Source organism: Dictyostelium discoideum, assembly GCF_000004695.1.
Source record: "Dictyostelium discoideum AX4 chromosome 3 chromosome, whole genome shotgun sequence".
NCBI lineage: Eukaryota > Evosea > Eumycetozoa > Dictyosteliales > Dictyosteliaceae > Dictyostelium > Dictyostelium discoideum.
The window spans coordinates 5809931-5827430 of record NC_007089.4 but is presented as its reverse complement, the minus strand read 5'-3'; the positions used below and the strand labels follow the sequence as shown (position 1 = coordinate 5827430).

Sequence of the window (17500 nt, the reverse complement as noted above, 5' to 3'; positions counted from 1 at the left end):
AATAATATAAACAATAATATAAATAATAATAATAATAATAATAATAATAATAATAATAATAATAATAATAATTTTAATATTTTTCAAATAATAAAACAAATAATAAATTCAAATTTTAATATATTTTTAATTGTGTCAACTATATCATTTGCGATTTTTATAATAATAAATTTGACACCAGTATTTCTTTTATGGGTATTTGCATTAATTGCAGTATCTGGTACATTCTTTCAAATTTGGTATGGTTTAAGATATAATAGTAGAATAATAGAAGTGAATGGTTATCATTTTTATCCTGGAAATAATCCAAACAATACTAATAATAATAATAATATAAATAATAATAATGGTGGTGGTGTTGGAGCAAGATTATTTTTCCCAAATTCCCAATTTTCGAGATTATCACATTTAATAAATCCTCCTTTAAATTTACAATTAACTTTAATTGATAGAGATTTTAATTCAAATGGTAAATTTATTTATAAATTCAAAAGATTTATATTACAAATTTAATATAAAACTAATATTTTTCATTTTTTTTTTTTTTTTTATTTTTTTAATATTTAGATTATGATATGTTATTAGCATTAGATAATGATATTCAAAATCATGGTGGAGCAAAAAAAGAACAAATTGATTTATTACCAACTCATTTTATAGATACAGATAAAGATTTAGAAATATTTTTAAAAGGTGGTGATTCAAAGACATGTTCAATATGTTTGGATGATTTTGCTGTTAATGATGCAATTAAAACATTACCATGTATTCACCATTATCATTCAGATTGTGTTGAAAAATGGTTAAAAATTAAAAGTGTTTGTCCAATTTGTAAAACAAGTGTTTTTGAAAGTTAAAAAATAAAATAAAATAAATAAAACAGGAAAAAAAAAAAAAAAAAAAAAGATCAATCATCATATTTTCAAAATTAATATCTAAAATAATTAAATCTTAATATCTAAAAATAAATATAAATTTTTTTAAAAACAAAAAAAAAAAAAAAAAAAGAAAAATAATTAATGGTTTTTTCAACCAAATTATTATTATTTATTTTTTATTTTTTTTTTTTTATACATAAATTTTTTAAAAATTTATTAATTTATTAATTTATTGCATTTTAACATCAATGGTAGTGGCGGAAGCTTTTTTGGCAGCTTTTTTATTAATTTTCAATGGTGAAGCGATTAAAGCTTTGATGGCATCATCAGTGACAGAGAATTCTGATCTAACGAATGGTAATGGGAATTCAGTACCAATGAGTTTATGGTTACCATTTGGTAAGACTAAAACGGTAGTTTTGAATTGAACGACTTCACAACCGGATCTATCAAAGAGTACTGGGTAAGCGGCTAAAACTTGATGTTCAACGAGTTCGACCAAACCGAGTTTGCTAACTTTTTCATCAAAGTTTCTTAATGGGAATGGAAGGGCAGAGTAACGTTTAACGATTTGATCTTTGAAATCACGAGAGGCCTTTGATTTTAATTTGTAAGTGCTATCTAAATTTCTTCTGTAAATGGTTGGACGATCAGCTTCTTCACGAGCTTTACCTTCACCAGTGCTCATGACGATATCGATGCAGTAAACTTCATTCTCTTGGAATTCATAGGTTTGAATCTTTTGTGATGGTTCATTCTTTGAGAAGATTACTTTTTCACCATCGATAATGAAACGTTTTAATTCGTGTGATAAAATACCTGAAACACTAGTGACGCCATACATATCGGAAATCTTTTCAATGACTTGAGTGACTTCATTTGATGTTTTACCTGGACGAATCATTCTTAATGCTGCTTCCAATGCGTAGTGGGCAGCACAAATTGCATCGGCAACCTTACCAGTCATTGATTCAGCTGATGTGTTACCAATGATAATGGTGTGTGCACCTACTGCAATGTAACCATCAATATGACAACCTAAATCAATCTTTACAACATCACCTTGTTTCAATGTACGTGTATTACCTTTTAATGGTGAAAAATGACCAACACAATTATTAACTGAAACACATGTTGGGAATGCAATACCCTTTTCTAAATTCTTTCTCTTTGTAAATGTTTTTGCTGCTTCTGCTTCAATGAAATCATCACCATATTGACAAATATCAACAACTAATGCTCCAACAACACATTTTGAAATTACATGTTTAATTGCATCTAAAATAAAATAAAAAATAAAAATAAAAAAAAAATTTTATTAATAATTTATTTTTAGAAAATGATTAAATAAAATTAAAAAAAAACTTACTATTTGCAATAATACCAGCAGCATTGTATGAATCAACAACAACTGGGTTTGAAAGATCTTCAATAGCAACTGGTGCTTCTTCTTTGATTTCTTGGTCTTTGTTTGACATCTTTAAATTATATATATATATTTGATTTCTTTAAGAAGTAAAAAAAAAATAAAGAAATAAAAAAATAAAAAAAATAAAAAATAAAAAAAAAGTTAATATTTTTTCATTTTTAATTCCAAGATTTAGGAAAATGAGTTAAAATAAAGAAATATATAAAATGATATCATACTTTTTTTTTTAAATTGAAATGAAAAATAAAATAATTTTTTTTTTTTTTTTGAAATTTTTTGTTTGTTCACACAAAAAATTTTTTTTTTTTTTTTTTTAATTTTCACGTTTTGGGCATTTTTTACAAATTATTTTTTTTTTTTTTTTTATTTATTATTTTTTTATTTTTCCTATTTTGAATTAATTTATTATTAAATTTTTATTATTATTAATTTTTTTTTATAATAAAAAATTAATTTAAAAAAAAAAATAAAAATACCTTTTTGATCAAAAATTTTAATTATTTATAATAAAATTATTTTTCTCAATTTTTTATTTTTTTATTTTGAATACCCCCTTTATAATTTTTAGTCCAAAAAAAAATAAAAAAAATAAAAAAAAAAAACAAAAAAAAAATAAGAAAATAAAAAAAAAATAAAAAAACTATAATTGGAAAATTTTTTTATTTTTTTTATATATAAACGCACTGATTTTTAATTAATCCATAGATTAATTGAATTAAACAAAAAAAAAAAAAAAAAAAAATTAATGTTTGGATTAATAGTCTAAATTTAGAATATTGATGATCTAATTTTCATTGCAAAGTTTTTTTTAATTTTTTCTTTTTAATTATTAAAAAAAAAAAAAAATATGGAAAAAAAAGTTTAAATAATTTTTTTTTTTTTTTTTTTTTTTAAATATTAATAGATTTTCTTTTAGTAAGATTAAAAATGATTGAAATGGAAAAATGAATAAATAAGATCTTATTATCTTTTACTGGAAAAATTAAATAAAAATTAAAATGAAATTATAAAAAAAAAAAAAAAAAAAAAAAAAAATTAAAAAGCAAAATTTTCAGAATTTTTTTTTTTTTTTATCAAACGTATTTGTTGGCGCTAAACACAGATAAAAACAAACAACAAATAGATAGTAAAAACTCATTTGCAAACATAACCTTCACACACACATACTCACACACGAATTCGGACATATATATTATTATTATATAATAAATTTTATATTTTATTTTAATTTTTCAATTTTTTTAAAAAAAAAATAAAAAAAAAAAACAAACCTAATAATCGATTATTATATTAAAAAAAAAAAAAAAAAAAAAAAAACCAAAAACCAAAAACCAAAAACCAAAAACAAACTGTAAAATAAATAAAACAAACACACAAACACACATATAAATTAATAAATACAATATATAAAATAAAAATGAACATAATTATAGAAGGAGCAGAGAATATTGATTCATTACCATATGTTGATGATTCAGTTAATGAAAGTACGTACATACATTCACTTTTTTTTTTTTTTCATCATTTCAATTTTAGTATTAATATGTATTTTTTTTTTTATTTATTAACTTTAATAGATGAACAAGAACTTATAAATAAATTAATTAGTGATGAAATGTCAACATTTACACCACCAGATTATTTAGCACAATTACCATCATTTATAGATATAGATTATAATGTAATTATTATTTATATATATATACATATATATATATGCCATTTATAAATTATATATTAATTTATTTTTCATAATAATAATAATTTTTATTTTTTTTTTTTTTATATTAAAGAATTTTCAATTTTTAGAAAATGATTTTAAAAGAATGGAAAAAGAAGAAAAGATGAAAGAATTTGATATTGGTAGATATAAAGTTGAACCGACAACAACAATGATAAAACAACAATTAAATGAGAAACAATGGAATGATAGTTTAAATAATGCGAGATCACAATTGGAACATCAAGATATAAGAAAGATTAATTTAGAGTTATTACAACGTTACGGTGGTAACAGTTGGAAATTATATTTATCAGATTTAGAGATACTTCAAAAGACATTAAAGAAACAATTGGATCAAAAGAAACAACAAATCGAAGAAATCAACATTCAAAGAAAGTTATCACAAGAACAAACCTTTGAAAAGATTCAACAACATGATAAAAAGTTTTTAGAATTAGTTTATAAAAATACTGAAATCGAATCAGCTTGTAAAAGTATTGAATTGGAAATTGAACAACTAAAATTAAAACAACAATTACAACAACAACAAGAAAATGGTGATTTAAATAATAAATAACATTTTTAAAAAAGAAATTTATTTTTCTTTTTTTATTTTTATTTTTTTTCAATAATAATAATAATAATAATAATAATAATAATAATAATAATATAAATAATTTATTTAAAATTTTATTTATTAATTGGAGGATAGTGTATATACTGTTTTCTTTCTGGTAATTCTTCTTCTATTATTCTTACTCTTTCTTCCTCTTTTTTTGTGCTCCATGATCCAATCTCTTCTTTATTTCTAGCACATCCCATACAAAAACCTGAAGATGGATCTAATTTACAAACGTCTATACATGGTGTGGAAATTGTATTACCTCCGATATTTCTGAATTTTAGTTTAAATTAATAATAATAATAATAATAATTATAATTATTTATCAGTATAAAAGAATAGGAATAGAAAGAGGAATAGTTATAGGAATAGTTATGATAATAAATAGATAACTATATTACACTTTTCTAACTTGCACTTTTGACGCATCTACTACTTTTCCAATTCTAGATGTGACATACATTGCTTTTTTTTTTTTTTTCCTATACAACAAAAAACTAAAAATAATAATAATTTTTTATTTTTTGGAAATTTTTTTTTTTTTTTTTTTTTTTTTTTTTTTTTTTTTTTTTTTTTTTTTTTTTTTTTTTTTTTTTTTCTTTTTTTTTTTTTCTTTTTTTTTTTTCCAAACTATTTTTTTTTATTTAACCAATTATTTATTTTTTTTTGAAATGAAAAAATTATGAAATTAAAATTGTTTTATTTTCCTTTTTTTTTTTTTTTTTTTACAAATATGTGTTTTCTGTAAATAAATAAATAAATATTTCTTTTTTTTTTTTTTTTTTTTCCAATATTTTCAAGTATTTTTCCAAAATTTTCCAATATTTTAATTTGTAAAAAAAAAAAAAAAACAATTAATTTTTCTTTTCGATTGGATTTAAAGTTGATCTTCTTTTTTTGGCATCCTCTTCTAACATAATTTTTGATAATTTTAATAGTGCTGGATTACTTTGTTGTTGTTGTTGCTGCTGTTGTTGTTGTAATAAAGTTTGAGAGGTTTGAGATCTTGATATAAATGGAGGTGATGTTAAATTACTCATACTACTACTACTACTTTGATGTTGAAAAGAAGATGATGATGTTGTTGAAGATTTGTTATTAATATTACTTGATTTAAAAGTATTTGGACTATTATTTTCAGATAAATTTTTTGGAATTAAAACTGATGAACGACTTTTTAATTTTTCCAATTGTTTTTTACCTTGATCTATTAAATCAGCCAATAACAATGAAACTTCATCTTTCTCTGCCTGTTCTTGAAATATAACTTCAATGGATATTGAAATATTGTCAGAGTTTAAACCATTTAATAGAATTGATAATGGTTTAACAGAAGGTAATAACTTGGTTGAATGATAGGGCAAAGAGAATGAATATTGGTATTGATATTTCTTTGTGAATGAACTATTCTTTGTAAACATGATATTATCATTGAATAAGAAAATATATCTATTATGATTGTCATTATCATTTTTACCCTCTTTAATTCTAACCCAACATTCTTTTAATATCTTTCTTGTTGATTCAAGTATTGGAAATGGAGATCCTTCAACACAATTTTGAATCTCTAATAATCTTTCATTATTTTCTTTAATATGTTGACATTGATTAACAAACTCTGCAACCTCTACAAGTTTACCATGAACCTCTGTCAATGTTGAGAAATCCTCATCATCTTTTGTGGTGCTCTTTAATAATTCATTAAATAGTAGTGGATATTTACAAATACGTTGAATTGGTTTTATTAAATAATCCAACATTGATAATCCTCTACCATTACTATTACTTGATATTTCATTTTTAAATGTTGAAAATGTTGAATTACTTTTAACTAATTCTGAACATACTTGAATCGATTTCTGATGATGTGTACAATATTGTGAATACATTTTAAAAAATGCTGACTAAAAAAAAAAAAATTAAAAATTAAAATAAATATTTTGTTATTTTCTTTTTTTTTTTTTAAAAAAAAACTTATTTACCATTTTTTTAAAAACCATAACACAATAATGAAGTGTTAATGGATTTTGTTTTAAATCATCAACTATAGTTTTACTAACATTTCTTATGATTTCAATATTTGAAAATATATTCATTATATTTGGTTTATCCAATATTCCTTTTGATGATAATGGTTCAACCATTTCATTTATTATGAAATCTAAATCTCTTAGATAATCTTCTTCAGTTGCTAATAATTCTTCTAAAACCTTTCTTTGTAATTGTTCATCACTTGAATTAGTGGTTTGATTAGGTGTGGTTCCAGGTGTTGATTTTGATAAAAATGTACCTTGACTATTTGATTTTCTTTTTTGTTGACGTTGGTTTTTATTTATTGTCGATATTGGTTCAGATTGAGTTGATGTGGTTGATAAAAGAGAAGAAGAGGAAGAGGATGCAGAAGATGAAATTGGTATTTGTGGAGGTTTAGAGGATGGTTTCCATTGGTTTATTACACTATTTTCTAAACTATTTCTACCAGTACTTGTACCACTTGCATTGCTAATACTATCAGTGTCCGTGGAATTTGCACTATTAGCTTCCATTAACATTGATACATCAACTAATTGAGGTGATTTATGATACCTTTCTAAAACATCAATTGCCTCTAAAACCGTCTCGGTATCTTTATCCATTGGACGTTTTTTATAAGAATGTTGATTTATATTATAATATGGATCAAACATACCACCACTGCCACCACTACCAATATTATCCAAATCATTGCAATTTATATCACCACCAAATCCACCAAACCCTTCATTATTAATAGTTTCAATACTACCACTACATTCAATATTAGAACCATCAATTGTATTTGAATGAACATCAAATCCTTCATTATCGAAATTATTCATTGTTAAATTCTCTAAACTAATTTGTTGTTGATTATATTCTTCATCTACAATTACTTCATCTTTATGTACATTATTTTGAATATTATTATTATTATTATTATTATTATTATTATTATTATTATTATTATTATTATTATTATTTACATTGTTTTCGATATTCGATAGTGGTGGTGGTTGTTGTTTTATATTGTCACCTAAATTACTATCTATACTTGTCGATCTTGAAATTGGTGGAGTTGGCAATAGTCCTCTTGATCTTCTTTTATTACCACCACTATTAAAATTATTATTATTATTATTATTATTATTATTATCATTACCAGATATATTACTATTTAAATTAATTGATGTTGATGCTCTTTGTACTCTTGGTGGTTGTTTTGGTTGTAGTTTTTGTGGTTGTTGTGGTTGTTGTGGTTGTTTTTGTTGAATTTGTATTTGTGGGGGTGGTGGCTGTGGGTTTTCTTTTGGTATAATTTTTGGAGATGATTTTTGAGGTGATAAACCTTCATTTGAACAGTTACTTTTTTGTCTATTATGTCTAGAGTTTACAATTGGAGATTGTGTTTTACATTCCACATCTTTTTGTTGAAAAAATTTCACCCTATCTGCAATAAATCCACTTGTTTCTCCATTATTATTATTATTATTCATATTCATACTCATATTCATATTATTATTATTAGTATTATTATTTTGTGTTGAATTATTAAAATTACCAATTGTACTCCCCCTACTAAGTCTCTTATTATTATTGTTATTGTTATTATTGTTATTATTATTATTATTATTTGTTGAAGATGAAAATTTATTTTTTATCTGTTCCATTTTATTACTATCACCTCCACTATTATTCCTGTTGTGACCATTCATTTTGTTTTTTATATCATTTATTTTTTTTATTTTATTTTTATTTTTAATCTTTTGAGTGCACCTTAATTTATTATTATTATTTATATATATTTTTTTATTTCTAATTTTTTTTTTTTATTTGAATAATAAATAATTTTTAGTATTTTTAGTATTTATTTTTAATTTTTTTATATTTTTATTTTTTAAAATTTTTAATTATATATAAATAATTTTTTTTAATATTGGTTTAAATTATTGTGCTAATATTTTTATTGCTACTATTATTACTATTTTTTTTTTTTATTTTGGCTATAATTTTTATTGCAATTATATTTAAAAATTATTATTATTACTATTATTTTATTTTTTTATTATTACTATAAAATAAAGGAAAAAAAAAATATTTTTTTAAAAAAAAATAAATAAATAAATAAAAAACAAAAAAAACAATAAAAAAAAAAAAAAAAAAAAAAAAAAAAAAAACAAAACAAAACAATCTTTATTTACCTTTTTTAATTAAAGGGTTTTTTAAATTAATTAAAATTTTTTTTTTTGTTGGAAAAATAATTAAAATTAATAATTTTAAAAAATAATGAGAGATCTGTTGAGAGATAGAGTTATAAATAAAAAATATATATAAAAAATATATATAAATTTTTTATGTGCTGGCAAGTATTTTAAAATAATTATTTGTGAAAATAAAATAAAAAAAAAAAAAAAAAAAAAAAAACTAAATGGATATTAAAAATTAAAAATCCTTTTTTTAAATACGTATATGTAAGTTTTAAAATTTTGATATGGAAGGAACCCCCTTTTTTTTTATTTTTTTATTTTTTTTTTATTTTTTTTATTTTATTTTTATTTAATTTATTATTTTTATTTTATTTTTATTTTATTTTTAAAATAAATTATAATAAAGATTAATTAATGATGTTTTTTTTTTTTAAAAAAATAAATTAAATTTTTGATTATTTTGTGTTATTTGGCGTGTTAATTATCGTAATTATCATATGATTATAATAAAATCTATTTTTGCAGAATATCGTTTTTTTTTAATTAACACCATTTTAATTTTTTTTTTTTTTTTTTTTTTTTTTTTTTTTTTTTTATTTTCATAAAAAATTTTCTTTAATTTATTTTTAATTTTATTTTTTTATTTTTTTTTATTTTTTTTTTTTTTATTTTTTTAAATTATTTTTTTGACATAAAAAATGAAAGTTCATTGTTTAAGTCAATCAGCTCAATCACCATGTTTTCTATTAGAATATAAAAATGTTAAAATACTATTAGATTGTGCATTAGAAATTTCATCAATACTTCATTTCTTACCAAAGAATTTAAATTATAATAATAATAATAATAATAATAATAATAATAATAATAATAATAATAATAATAATAATAATAATAATAATAATAATTCATATTCATTTAAAGAAAAAGATAAAGAATTGAATCAATTTTTTAAAAATATAAATGGAACATTATATATTGATAATGGATGTAGTAACATAAAATATAATTGTCCTCAATTTGAAATGATTGATGATTTTTCAACAATTGATATGATTTTAATTTCAAATTATACAAATATCTATGCATTACCATTTATCACTGAATATACAAATTTTCAAGGTAAAATTTATGCAACTGAACCAACTGTTCAAATTGGAAAGTAAGTTTTTTAAAAAAAATTAAACAATAAAAATATAAAATATAAATATATATACTAAAACAAAATTAAAAGATTATTACTTGAAGAATTAGTACAAATGGATAAACAATATAGTAATAGTAGTATAAATAATAATAATAATAATAATAACTTATCAGATTGTTGGCAAAATATTGAAATATTAGAGAAATTAAATGTACATAATGTTGGTATGGAGAATGAGAATTTATATAGGGATAGTTATAGATGGAAGGATTTATATAAAAAGATTGATATAGAGAAATCATTTGAAAAGATACAATCGATTCGATTCAATGAAAGTATTAAACACTATGGATTTGAGTGTATTCCAAGTAGTAGTGGCTATGGGTTAGGATCGGCAAATTGGGTCATTGAGAGTAAAGGCTTTGAAAGGGTGGTCTATATATCGGATTCGTCTTTATCATTATCACGTTATCCAACACCATTTCAATTATCACCAATTGATAATCCAGATGTATTAATTCTAAGTAAAATCAATCATTATCCAAACAATCCACCCGACCAAATGTTGAGTGAACTTTGCAGTAACATAGGCTCTACGTTACAACAAGGTGGTACAGTTTTAATACCCTCCTATTCATGTGGTATCATATTGGATTTGTTTGAACATTTAGCAGACTATTTGAATAAAGTCGGTCTGCCTTATGTTCCGATTTATTTCGTTTCATCCGTTAGTAAAGCCGTGTTATCCTATGCCGATATCTATTCAGAGTGGTTAAATAAATCGAAGCAAGAGAGAGCTTTCATGCCTGAAACACCTTTCCTCCATCAAGATCTAATGAGAAAAGGCCAATTTCAAGCCTATCAACATGTACATTCAAATTTTCAAGCAAATGATCCTTGTATCATTTTCACTGGTCATCCAAGTTGTAGAATTGGTGATATCACAACTCTAATTAAACTCTACGATAATCCAAAGAATTCAATACTCTTAATTGAACCTGATTTCGATTTCAAATCAACCGTCTTACCTTTCTCTAAACAAATATCAAGAATTCAATTCTTACCAATTGATCCTCGTATAAATTTTAATGAAGCAAATTTATTAATTTCAAAATTATCTCCAAAACATTTAATAATACCTAGAATTTATAAAAGTAAGTTACTTAAAAAATATACATATTGATTTTTTAATACTAACTCAATAATTTATATACAAAAAAAAAAAGATTATGTAAAAAATAAACATTCAAATGGTAATTTTGGTATAGTCACAACAATATTACCATTAGATACAATTAAAATTCAAAATAATCAAAATTTTGAATCTGGTTTTATTGATAAAGAATTAGCTCAAACCATTCAAACAAAAGTTTTAGATAAATCATCACAATTAAAAAATAATACAACTACTACAACTACAACTACAATAAATAATCAACAACCAATTCATGTAGCAGAGATATCAGGTGTTTTATCAATGAGTGATCATGAATTAATAATATCACCACCAAATATTTCTGATAGTAATAAAATCATTCATATCAAAGAAAAGTTTATTTGGGGTACACTTTCAATTGAAAATATTATAAAGGCTATAAATTCAACAAAACAATTTAAAAATAATGGTGATTCTATTGAATATTTCGAAATAAATGAAAACTATTATTTAATTAAAATTTCAAGTAAAAACAAAACAAACAACAACAATAATAGTGACCAAGTTACAAATATTCACTTATCACCACAAAATGTAAATATTGAAACAAGTTGTGAAACTACAAGAAGATTAATTTCTGATATAGTTTTATTAAATTGTAATGGTTTTTATGTTTAAAAAAAAGAAATAATAAAAACAAGTTTAGAAATTATAATTTTTTTTTTTTATTTAATAAAGAGGGGGGGGGGGGGTAATATGTAGACAATATTTCAAAAGTTATTATTATTATTATTATTATTATTTATTATTTATTTATTATTTATTATTTATTTTAATTATTTAATTTATTTATTTTATTATTTTTTAAATGATCATTAAATAATAATAAATATTCATCTTTTTTATCTTGTCTTGTTTTTTCACCGAATTTTAATTCTAATATTGATAGTGTTACATTATTTAATTTTGATAAATCTCCATTGAATATTAATTCCAACTCCCAAAGGAATTCAAAGTATTCTTCTTCTTTACGTGGATCCATATGTTGTTGTTTCTTTACATGTGATATGATGACGGTATCATTATCGATGGCCTTTATGCTAATTTCCCAACCACCTGCATCTTTGAACATTAATCTTTGACAGATACCAAGTTTCAATTCGATAACAGATGGTGCGATAATTGATTGATTGCAAGCTTTCAAAGCTTGAAGAATTGGTGACTGTTCACCGAAATTCTCCAATAATGATTTTGAAAATGGTAGTGGTTCACCAATGGTTGTGTATGTTTCAATCAATTGTTCAGAGTTTCTAATTTTACTTGTAGTATTATCATCTGAAACTGGGAATAATTGTAAAAGACCTAATAAAACGTCAATGACTTGTTTCTTTGGACTATCTCTTTGTGCTAAATCTTTAGTTGGTGATTCAGATGATGATGATGATCTTGCATCGAAAACTGAAATACATGATGCTAATCTTGGTAAATCCATTCCAACTGGAAGAGTTGAAAATGCTCTTAACCAAATCTTTTTGGTATCTTCTTTTAAGTCTCTTGGTGGTAAAATTGGTTTATTAAATACAGGTGATGGTGATGTAGTTGGAGTTGTTGGTGTTGAAGTTGTTGAAGTAATTGAATTTGGTACTGGTAATAATAATGAAGAATGTAATGATTGAACTGGTGTAGTTGTTGGTGTTGTTGTAACTGTTATTGGTATAGTTGTTGTTGTGGTTGTTGTGGTTGTTGTGGTTGTATTTGCCACAGAGGATGACGTATTTTCTGATACTATAGTCGTTGTTGATGGTATATTATTATTATTATTATTATTATTATTATTATTATTATTATTATTATTATTATTATTATTATTATTATTGGATTCTAAAATAGTTGGTGAAGTTGAATTTAAAGATGGTGATGATAGTGATGTAATGAAATGTGGAGGAACAAATAACTTCTTAACAGGCTCTTCAACTTTGCCAGAGGTTATTAAATCTTCAACTTTTTCAAATTTACGTTTTTTATCATCATCTTCTTCTTCTTTAACTTCTTTAATTTCCTCTTTAACTTCTTCTTTAACTTCTTCTTTAACTTCTTTAATTTCTTCTTTAACTTCTTTAATTCCTTCTTTAATTTCTTCTTGTTTGGTTACTTGTTGTTTAATTTTTTCTTCTTCTTCCTCTTCTTTTGTTTCTTCATTATTATTTTTATTCTCTTGTTCTTTATCATCAACTTTTTCTGTTATTTTATTTAATGGCTTCTTATTTTCATCTTCATCGTCATCGTCATCATCCTCGTTATCTTTTTTATGATTTAATAATGTATTGATAATAGATGTTGATTGTGATGAATTTGTTGATTCTTGTTTATCTGTATTTGATGAATCTGATGAATCTGTATTTGATGAATCTGATGATTGAGTTTTTGATGAATCATCTGTCTTTTGTTCAGTACTAAAGAAAATACCATCAGTTGGTACATTTGTAATATCAGATGATGATGGTGCAACTTCTTCTTGATTTTCAATTTGTACCTTTTTAATTTGGTCATCTTGTTGTTGTTGTTGTTGTTGTTGTTGTTGTTGTTGTTGTTGTTGTTGTTGTTGTTGTTGTTGTTGTTGTTGTTGTTGTTGTTGTTGTTGTTCTTCTACAGCTTCAACAGTATTATTATTATTATTATTATTATTATTATTATTATTATTATTTTGTTTTTCTTGTAGTTCAAGTTCTTTAATTTGATTTTCAAGGTTTTGAATTTCATTCTCCATTTTTTCAACATCCATTGTTTCCTCATTAATAATTTCAATTGTTTTCTCTTGTTCTTTAACTTTTTTAACCTCTTGTTCTACCTTTTTAATCTCTTCTTCTTTTTTAATTTCAACTTGTTCAATTTTAATTTCTTGTTGTTTTTGTTGTTTAACTTCAGGTTTTAATTCAGACATTTTAATTGGTGATGATTTTGATACTGAACCATTAATTGATAATTTACTTGGTGAAACAAATTGTTGAGTTGGATTTGGATTTGTTGGTTTTTTAATAGATGATACAGGTGATGATTTGGTTGATGTTGAGAATCCAGATGTTGATTTTGGTTTGGTTAATGAATCTTTATTTGGTGTTGAATTATTTGAAAGTATTGGAGTACTTAATCTTCTTATAGATTTTGGTGAAGATAATGTTGTTGATGTTGTTGTTGTTGATGTTGATGTTGTTGATGTTGGTTTAGTTGGTGTATTACCATTTGTTAAACTTGATTTAATATTTGGAAGTGGTGATGATGGTGTTGTTGTTGTAGTAGTAGTTTTTTTAACCCCACTACTACTTGGACTACTACTTATACTACCAAGAGGTGATTTAAGTGTCATTGACACTGGTCTAGTGGTTGAAGATATTCTTGGTGAAGAAGTTGATGGTGAAGATGTTAATGATCTTGATGGAGAACTCTTTGGTGAGGCTTCTGTCTCTTTCTTCTTCCAAAATTCCAACATCTCTTTACCTGGTGATGATTTCATAGATGGTGATGATGTTGGAGTACTAAATGATGAATGTGATTTACTTGGTGTTGTATTTGTAACTGGTGTTCTTAATGATGGTGTTGATGTTGATCTTGTTGAAAGTGGTGTTTTATTAGGGGTAGATGATGATGATGATGATGATGATGTCGTTGACGACAATTTTGATGTACTAGTTGGTGGAAGTGGTGTTGCTGATCTAGTTGGTGAAGATGATGATGATGATGTTGATGATGGTGACGATGATACAACTTTATTAATTGTACTTGAAAGTCTATTTGGTGTAGATGATGATGTAGTTGTTGTTGATGATGTCGATCTTAATGGTGAAGATGTTGGTGTTGATGATGATGTGGTTGTTCTTGGAAATGTACCAGATAATCTATTTGGTGTTAATGATTTTTGTGGTGTTAAACTTGATGTTGAAGCTACTCTTGATGGTGATGATGTTACTGTTGTTGATGATGTTGTTGTTGTTGTTGAACCTAATCTAGATGTAGTTGTAGTTGATGATGATGATGATGATGATACAGTAGAAGTGGTTTTTACTCTTGGTGATGAAGTTGGTGTGGTTGATGTTTGTTTGATAGTGCTATTAACTGGTGTATTTGATCTTGATGGTGATCCACTGCCACTACTACTACTACCACTGGAACCAGTGAGTGATTTAGTTTTATTTATAGTTGGTGATTGTATTGCTGATGAAGATGATGGTCTTGCAATATTTGAACTGCTACCATTAAATGTTGATGATAAGTTTACTGATGCTCTCTTTGAAACACCGCCACTACTACTACTACTACTAGTTGTTGTTGTTGTTGATGAAATTGGTAAACTTGATGAAGAGGATGATCTTTTATATTCTAATGCTGGTGAAGGTCTCATTTTTAATTCACCCGATTTTTTAATGTCATTGCCGCTTGACAATGGAGATGATTTAGTTGGGGTCGATGCTTTTTTTGTTGATATCTCACCTGATCTATTCAAACTATTGGATTTCACTGGTGATGATGTTGTTGTTGTTGTTGTTGTTGTTGTTGTTGATTTTGCTGATACTGCCATTGATGCAACATTTGATGTCATTGTTTTATTGCTGCTATTGCTCTTAGTGCTATTATTATTATTAATATTATTATTACCACCAACACTATTATTATTTATTTTATTATTACTATTATTATTATTTAAATGGTTCTCTATTATGGGTACTGTCATTACAACATCGTCTTTTATCGATATCGACCCTTCTTTTATTTCCTCTTGTTGTTCTTTTTCTTCCTCTATTTGTTCTTCTATTTGTTCTTCTATTTGTTGTTCTTTTTGTTGTAGTTGATCTTGTTGTAGTTCCTCAACTGATGACATTATAATTTATAAAGAACTATATTAATATTTATTAATATTAATATTTAATATTAAAAAAAAAAAAAAAAAAAAAAAAAAACAAAAAAAAAAAAAGGAAAAGGAAAAAAAAATTTTATGGCTTTCAAAAAAAAAAAAAAAAAAAAAAAAAAAATTAAAAAAATTAAAAAAAAAAAAATTTTGACCGTTATTGTGTGAAAAAAAAAAAAAAAAGTTCCCTCCTTTATGTAGTTATTATTTCATTTTTTCAGTATTTAAATAAAATAAAATAAAATAAAAAAAAATCTACTTCTAAACAAAAAAAAAAAAAAAAAAAAAAAAAAAAAGAATTAAAAAAATTACAAAATAATATTTCAAAAAAAAAAAAAAAAAATAATAATAATGATAATAAAAAAGAAAAAAAATAATAATAATAATGATAATAAAAAAAAATAAAGATAAAAATGAAAAATAAAATAATTTAAATACTATTGTATTTTAATATTTATTTTCATTCCCGCTTCCATTTTTTTTTTTTCTCTTTCGTTATTCGTTCCTACTCCCAATCTCGATTGGCAAAAAAAAAAAAAAAAAAAAAAAATTCTCATTGTTCGTTTTTTTTTTGGTGAATACCAAAAAGAATCTGTTTTTTTTATTTTAAAATAAAATAAAAACATCTCTAATTTTTTTTTTTTCTTTTTTTTTTTCTTAATTTTTATTTTTATTTTTATTTAGAAGGCCCAAAAAAAAAAACAAGTTTTCCTTATTATGAAGGATTTTATTTTTAAAAATTATTTTTATTTTATTTTTTTTTTTAAAATTTAAGAAGGCCCAAAAAAAAAACTAGTTTTCCTAATTATGAAGGATTTTATTTTTAAAAATTAAAGAAAAAAATTTAGGAGTGAAATCAGAAAAAAAAAAACACTTTTTTTTCCAAAACTTTTTTTTATTTTTTTTTTTTTTTTTATAAGATTTTATTCTTCTCATACACACCACACACACACACACACACACCACATTACAACAATCAATAATAATTCATTTTAAATTATTTCATTTTGAAAAAGTAATCAAAATTAAAAATAAAAAACAAATAAATAATAATAAAAAAAAAAAAAAATAGAAAAAAGAAAAATTCACGCTGAATCATTTTTGGAAATTTTTTTTTTTTTTTTTTTTTTTTAATCGAGAGAAAAATTAAAAATAAAAAAAAAAAAATTAAAAATAAAAAAACAAGATAACCCCTTTGCCTCCATAAAAAAAAAAAAAAAAAAAAAAAAATTAAAAATAAAAAATAAAATTAAAAATAAAAAAAAAATAATAAAAAAAATTGATTTTTTTTTTTTATTTTATTTTTTTTTTTTTTCAAAAAATTATACAAGCACAACAACAATAATTTTTTTATTTAATTATTTATTTATTTATATTTAAACATTAAAAAAAAAAAAAACAATCAATATCAACACACACACC

At 22.8% G+C, this 17500-nt stretch overlaps 7 protein-coding genes across 7 annotated transcripts in view; 3 read left to right on the top strand and 4 right to left on the bottom strand.

Moving 5' to 3' along the window:
- Window positions 1-857, top strand: part of DDB_G0282479 (hypothetical protein) — a gene marked incomplete at both ends in the record, with an annotated part of 1061 nt that extends 204 nt beyond the window's left edge. Inside the window, 2 exons of the mRNA XM_634982.1 lie at window positions 1-469; window positions 568-857. The exon at window positions 1-469 is cut by the window's left edge and continues 204 nt beyond it. Of these exons, the coding sequence (XP_640074.1) occupies window positions 1-469; window positions 568-857 (759 nt within the window). The remainder of the gene's footprint in view (window positions 470-567) is intronic.
- Window positions 858-1107: 250 nt separating this feature from the next.
- prlA (proliferation associated protein) lies at window positions 1108-2356 on the bottom strand (the record flags this gene model as incomplete). Its single annotated transcript, XM_001134549.1, has 2 exons — window positions 1108-2156; window positions 2248-2356. 2 exons carry the CDS (start codon window positions 2354-2356, stop codon window positions 1108-1110), a joined length of 1158 nt encoding a protein of 385 aa, XP_001134549.1.
- Window positions 2357-3724: 1368 nt separating this feature from the next.
- Window positions 3725-4607, top strand: spf27 (spliceosome-associated protein; the record flags this gene model as incomplete). Its single annotated transcript, XM_634980.2, has 3 exons — window positions 3725-3794; window positions 3885-3988; window positions 4101-4607. 3 exons carry the CDS (start codon window positions 3725-3727, stop codon window positions 4605-4607), a joined length of 681 nt encoding a protein of 226 aa, XP_640072.2.
- Window positions 4608-4720: 113 nt separating this feature from the next.
- Window positions 4721-5115, bottom strand: DDB_G0282477 (hypothetical protein; the record flags this gene model as incomplete). Its single annotated transcript, XM_634979.1, has 2 exons — window positions 4721-4925; window positions 5054-5115. The coding sequence occupies 2 exons, from the start codon at window positions 5113-5115 to the stop codon at window positions 4721-4723; spliced, it is 267 nt and encodes an 88-aa protein (XP_640071.1).
- A 391-nt stretch (window positions 5116-5506) lies between these two features.
- Window positions 5507-8383, bottom strand: gxcF (RhoGEF domain-containing protein; the record flags this gene model as incomplete). Its single annotated transcript, XM_634978.1, has 2 exons — window positions 5507-6556; window positions 6635-8383. 2 exons carry the CDS (start codon window positions 8381-8383, stop codon window positions 5507-5509), a joined length of 2799 nt encoding a protein of 932 aa, XP_640070.1.
- Window positions 8384-9573: 1190 nt separating this feature from the next.
- On the top strand, window positions 9574-11856 carry ints9 (integrator complex subunit 9; the record flags this gene model as incomplete). The annotated part of the gene is made up of 3 exons (XM_634977.1): window positions 9574-10037; window positions 10110-11176; window positions 11249-11856. The coding sequence occupies 3 exons, from the start codon at window positions 9574-9576 to the stop codon at window positions 11854-11856; spliced, it is 2139 nt and encodes a 712-aa protein (XP_640069.1).
- A 154-nt stretch (window positions 11857-12010) lies between these two features.
- Window positions 12011-16051, bottom strand: DDB_G0282471 (hypothetical protein; the record flags this gene model as incomplete). Its single annotated transcript, XM_634976.1, has 1 exon — window positions 12011-16051. The coding sequence occupies one exon, from the start codon at window positions 16049-16051 to the stop codon at window positions 12011-12013; it is 4041 nt and encodes a 1346-aa protein (XP_640068.1).
- Between the last annotated feature and the right edge of the window lie 1449 nt (window positions 16052-17500).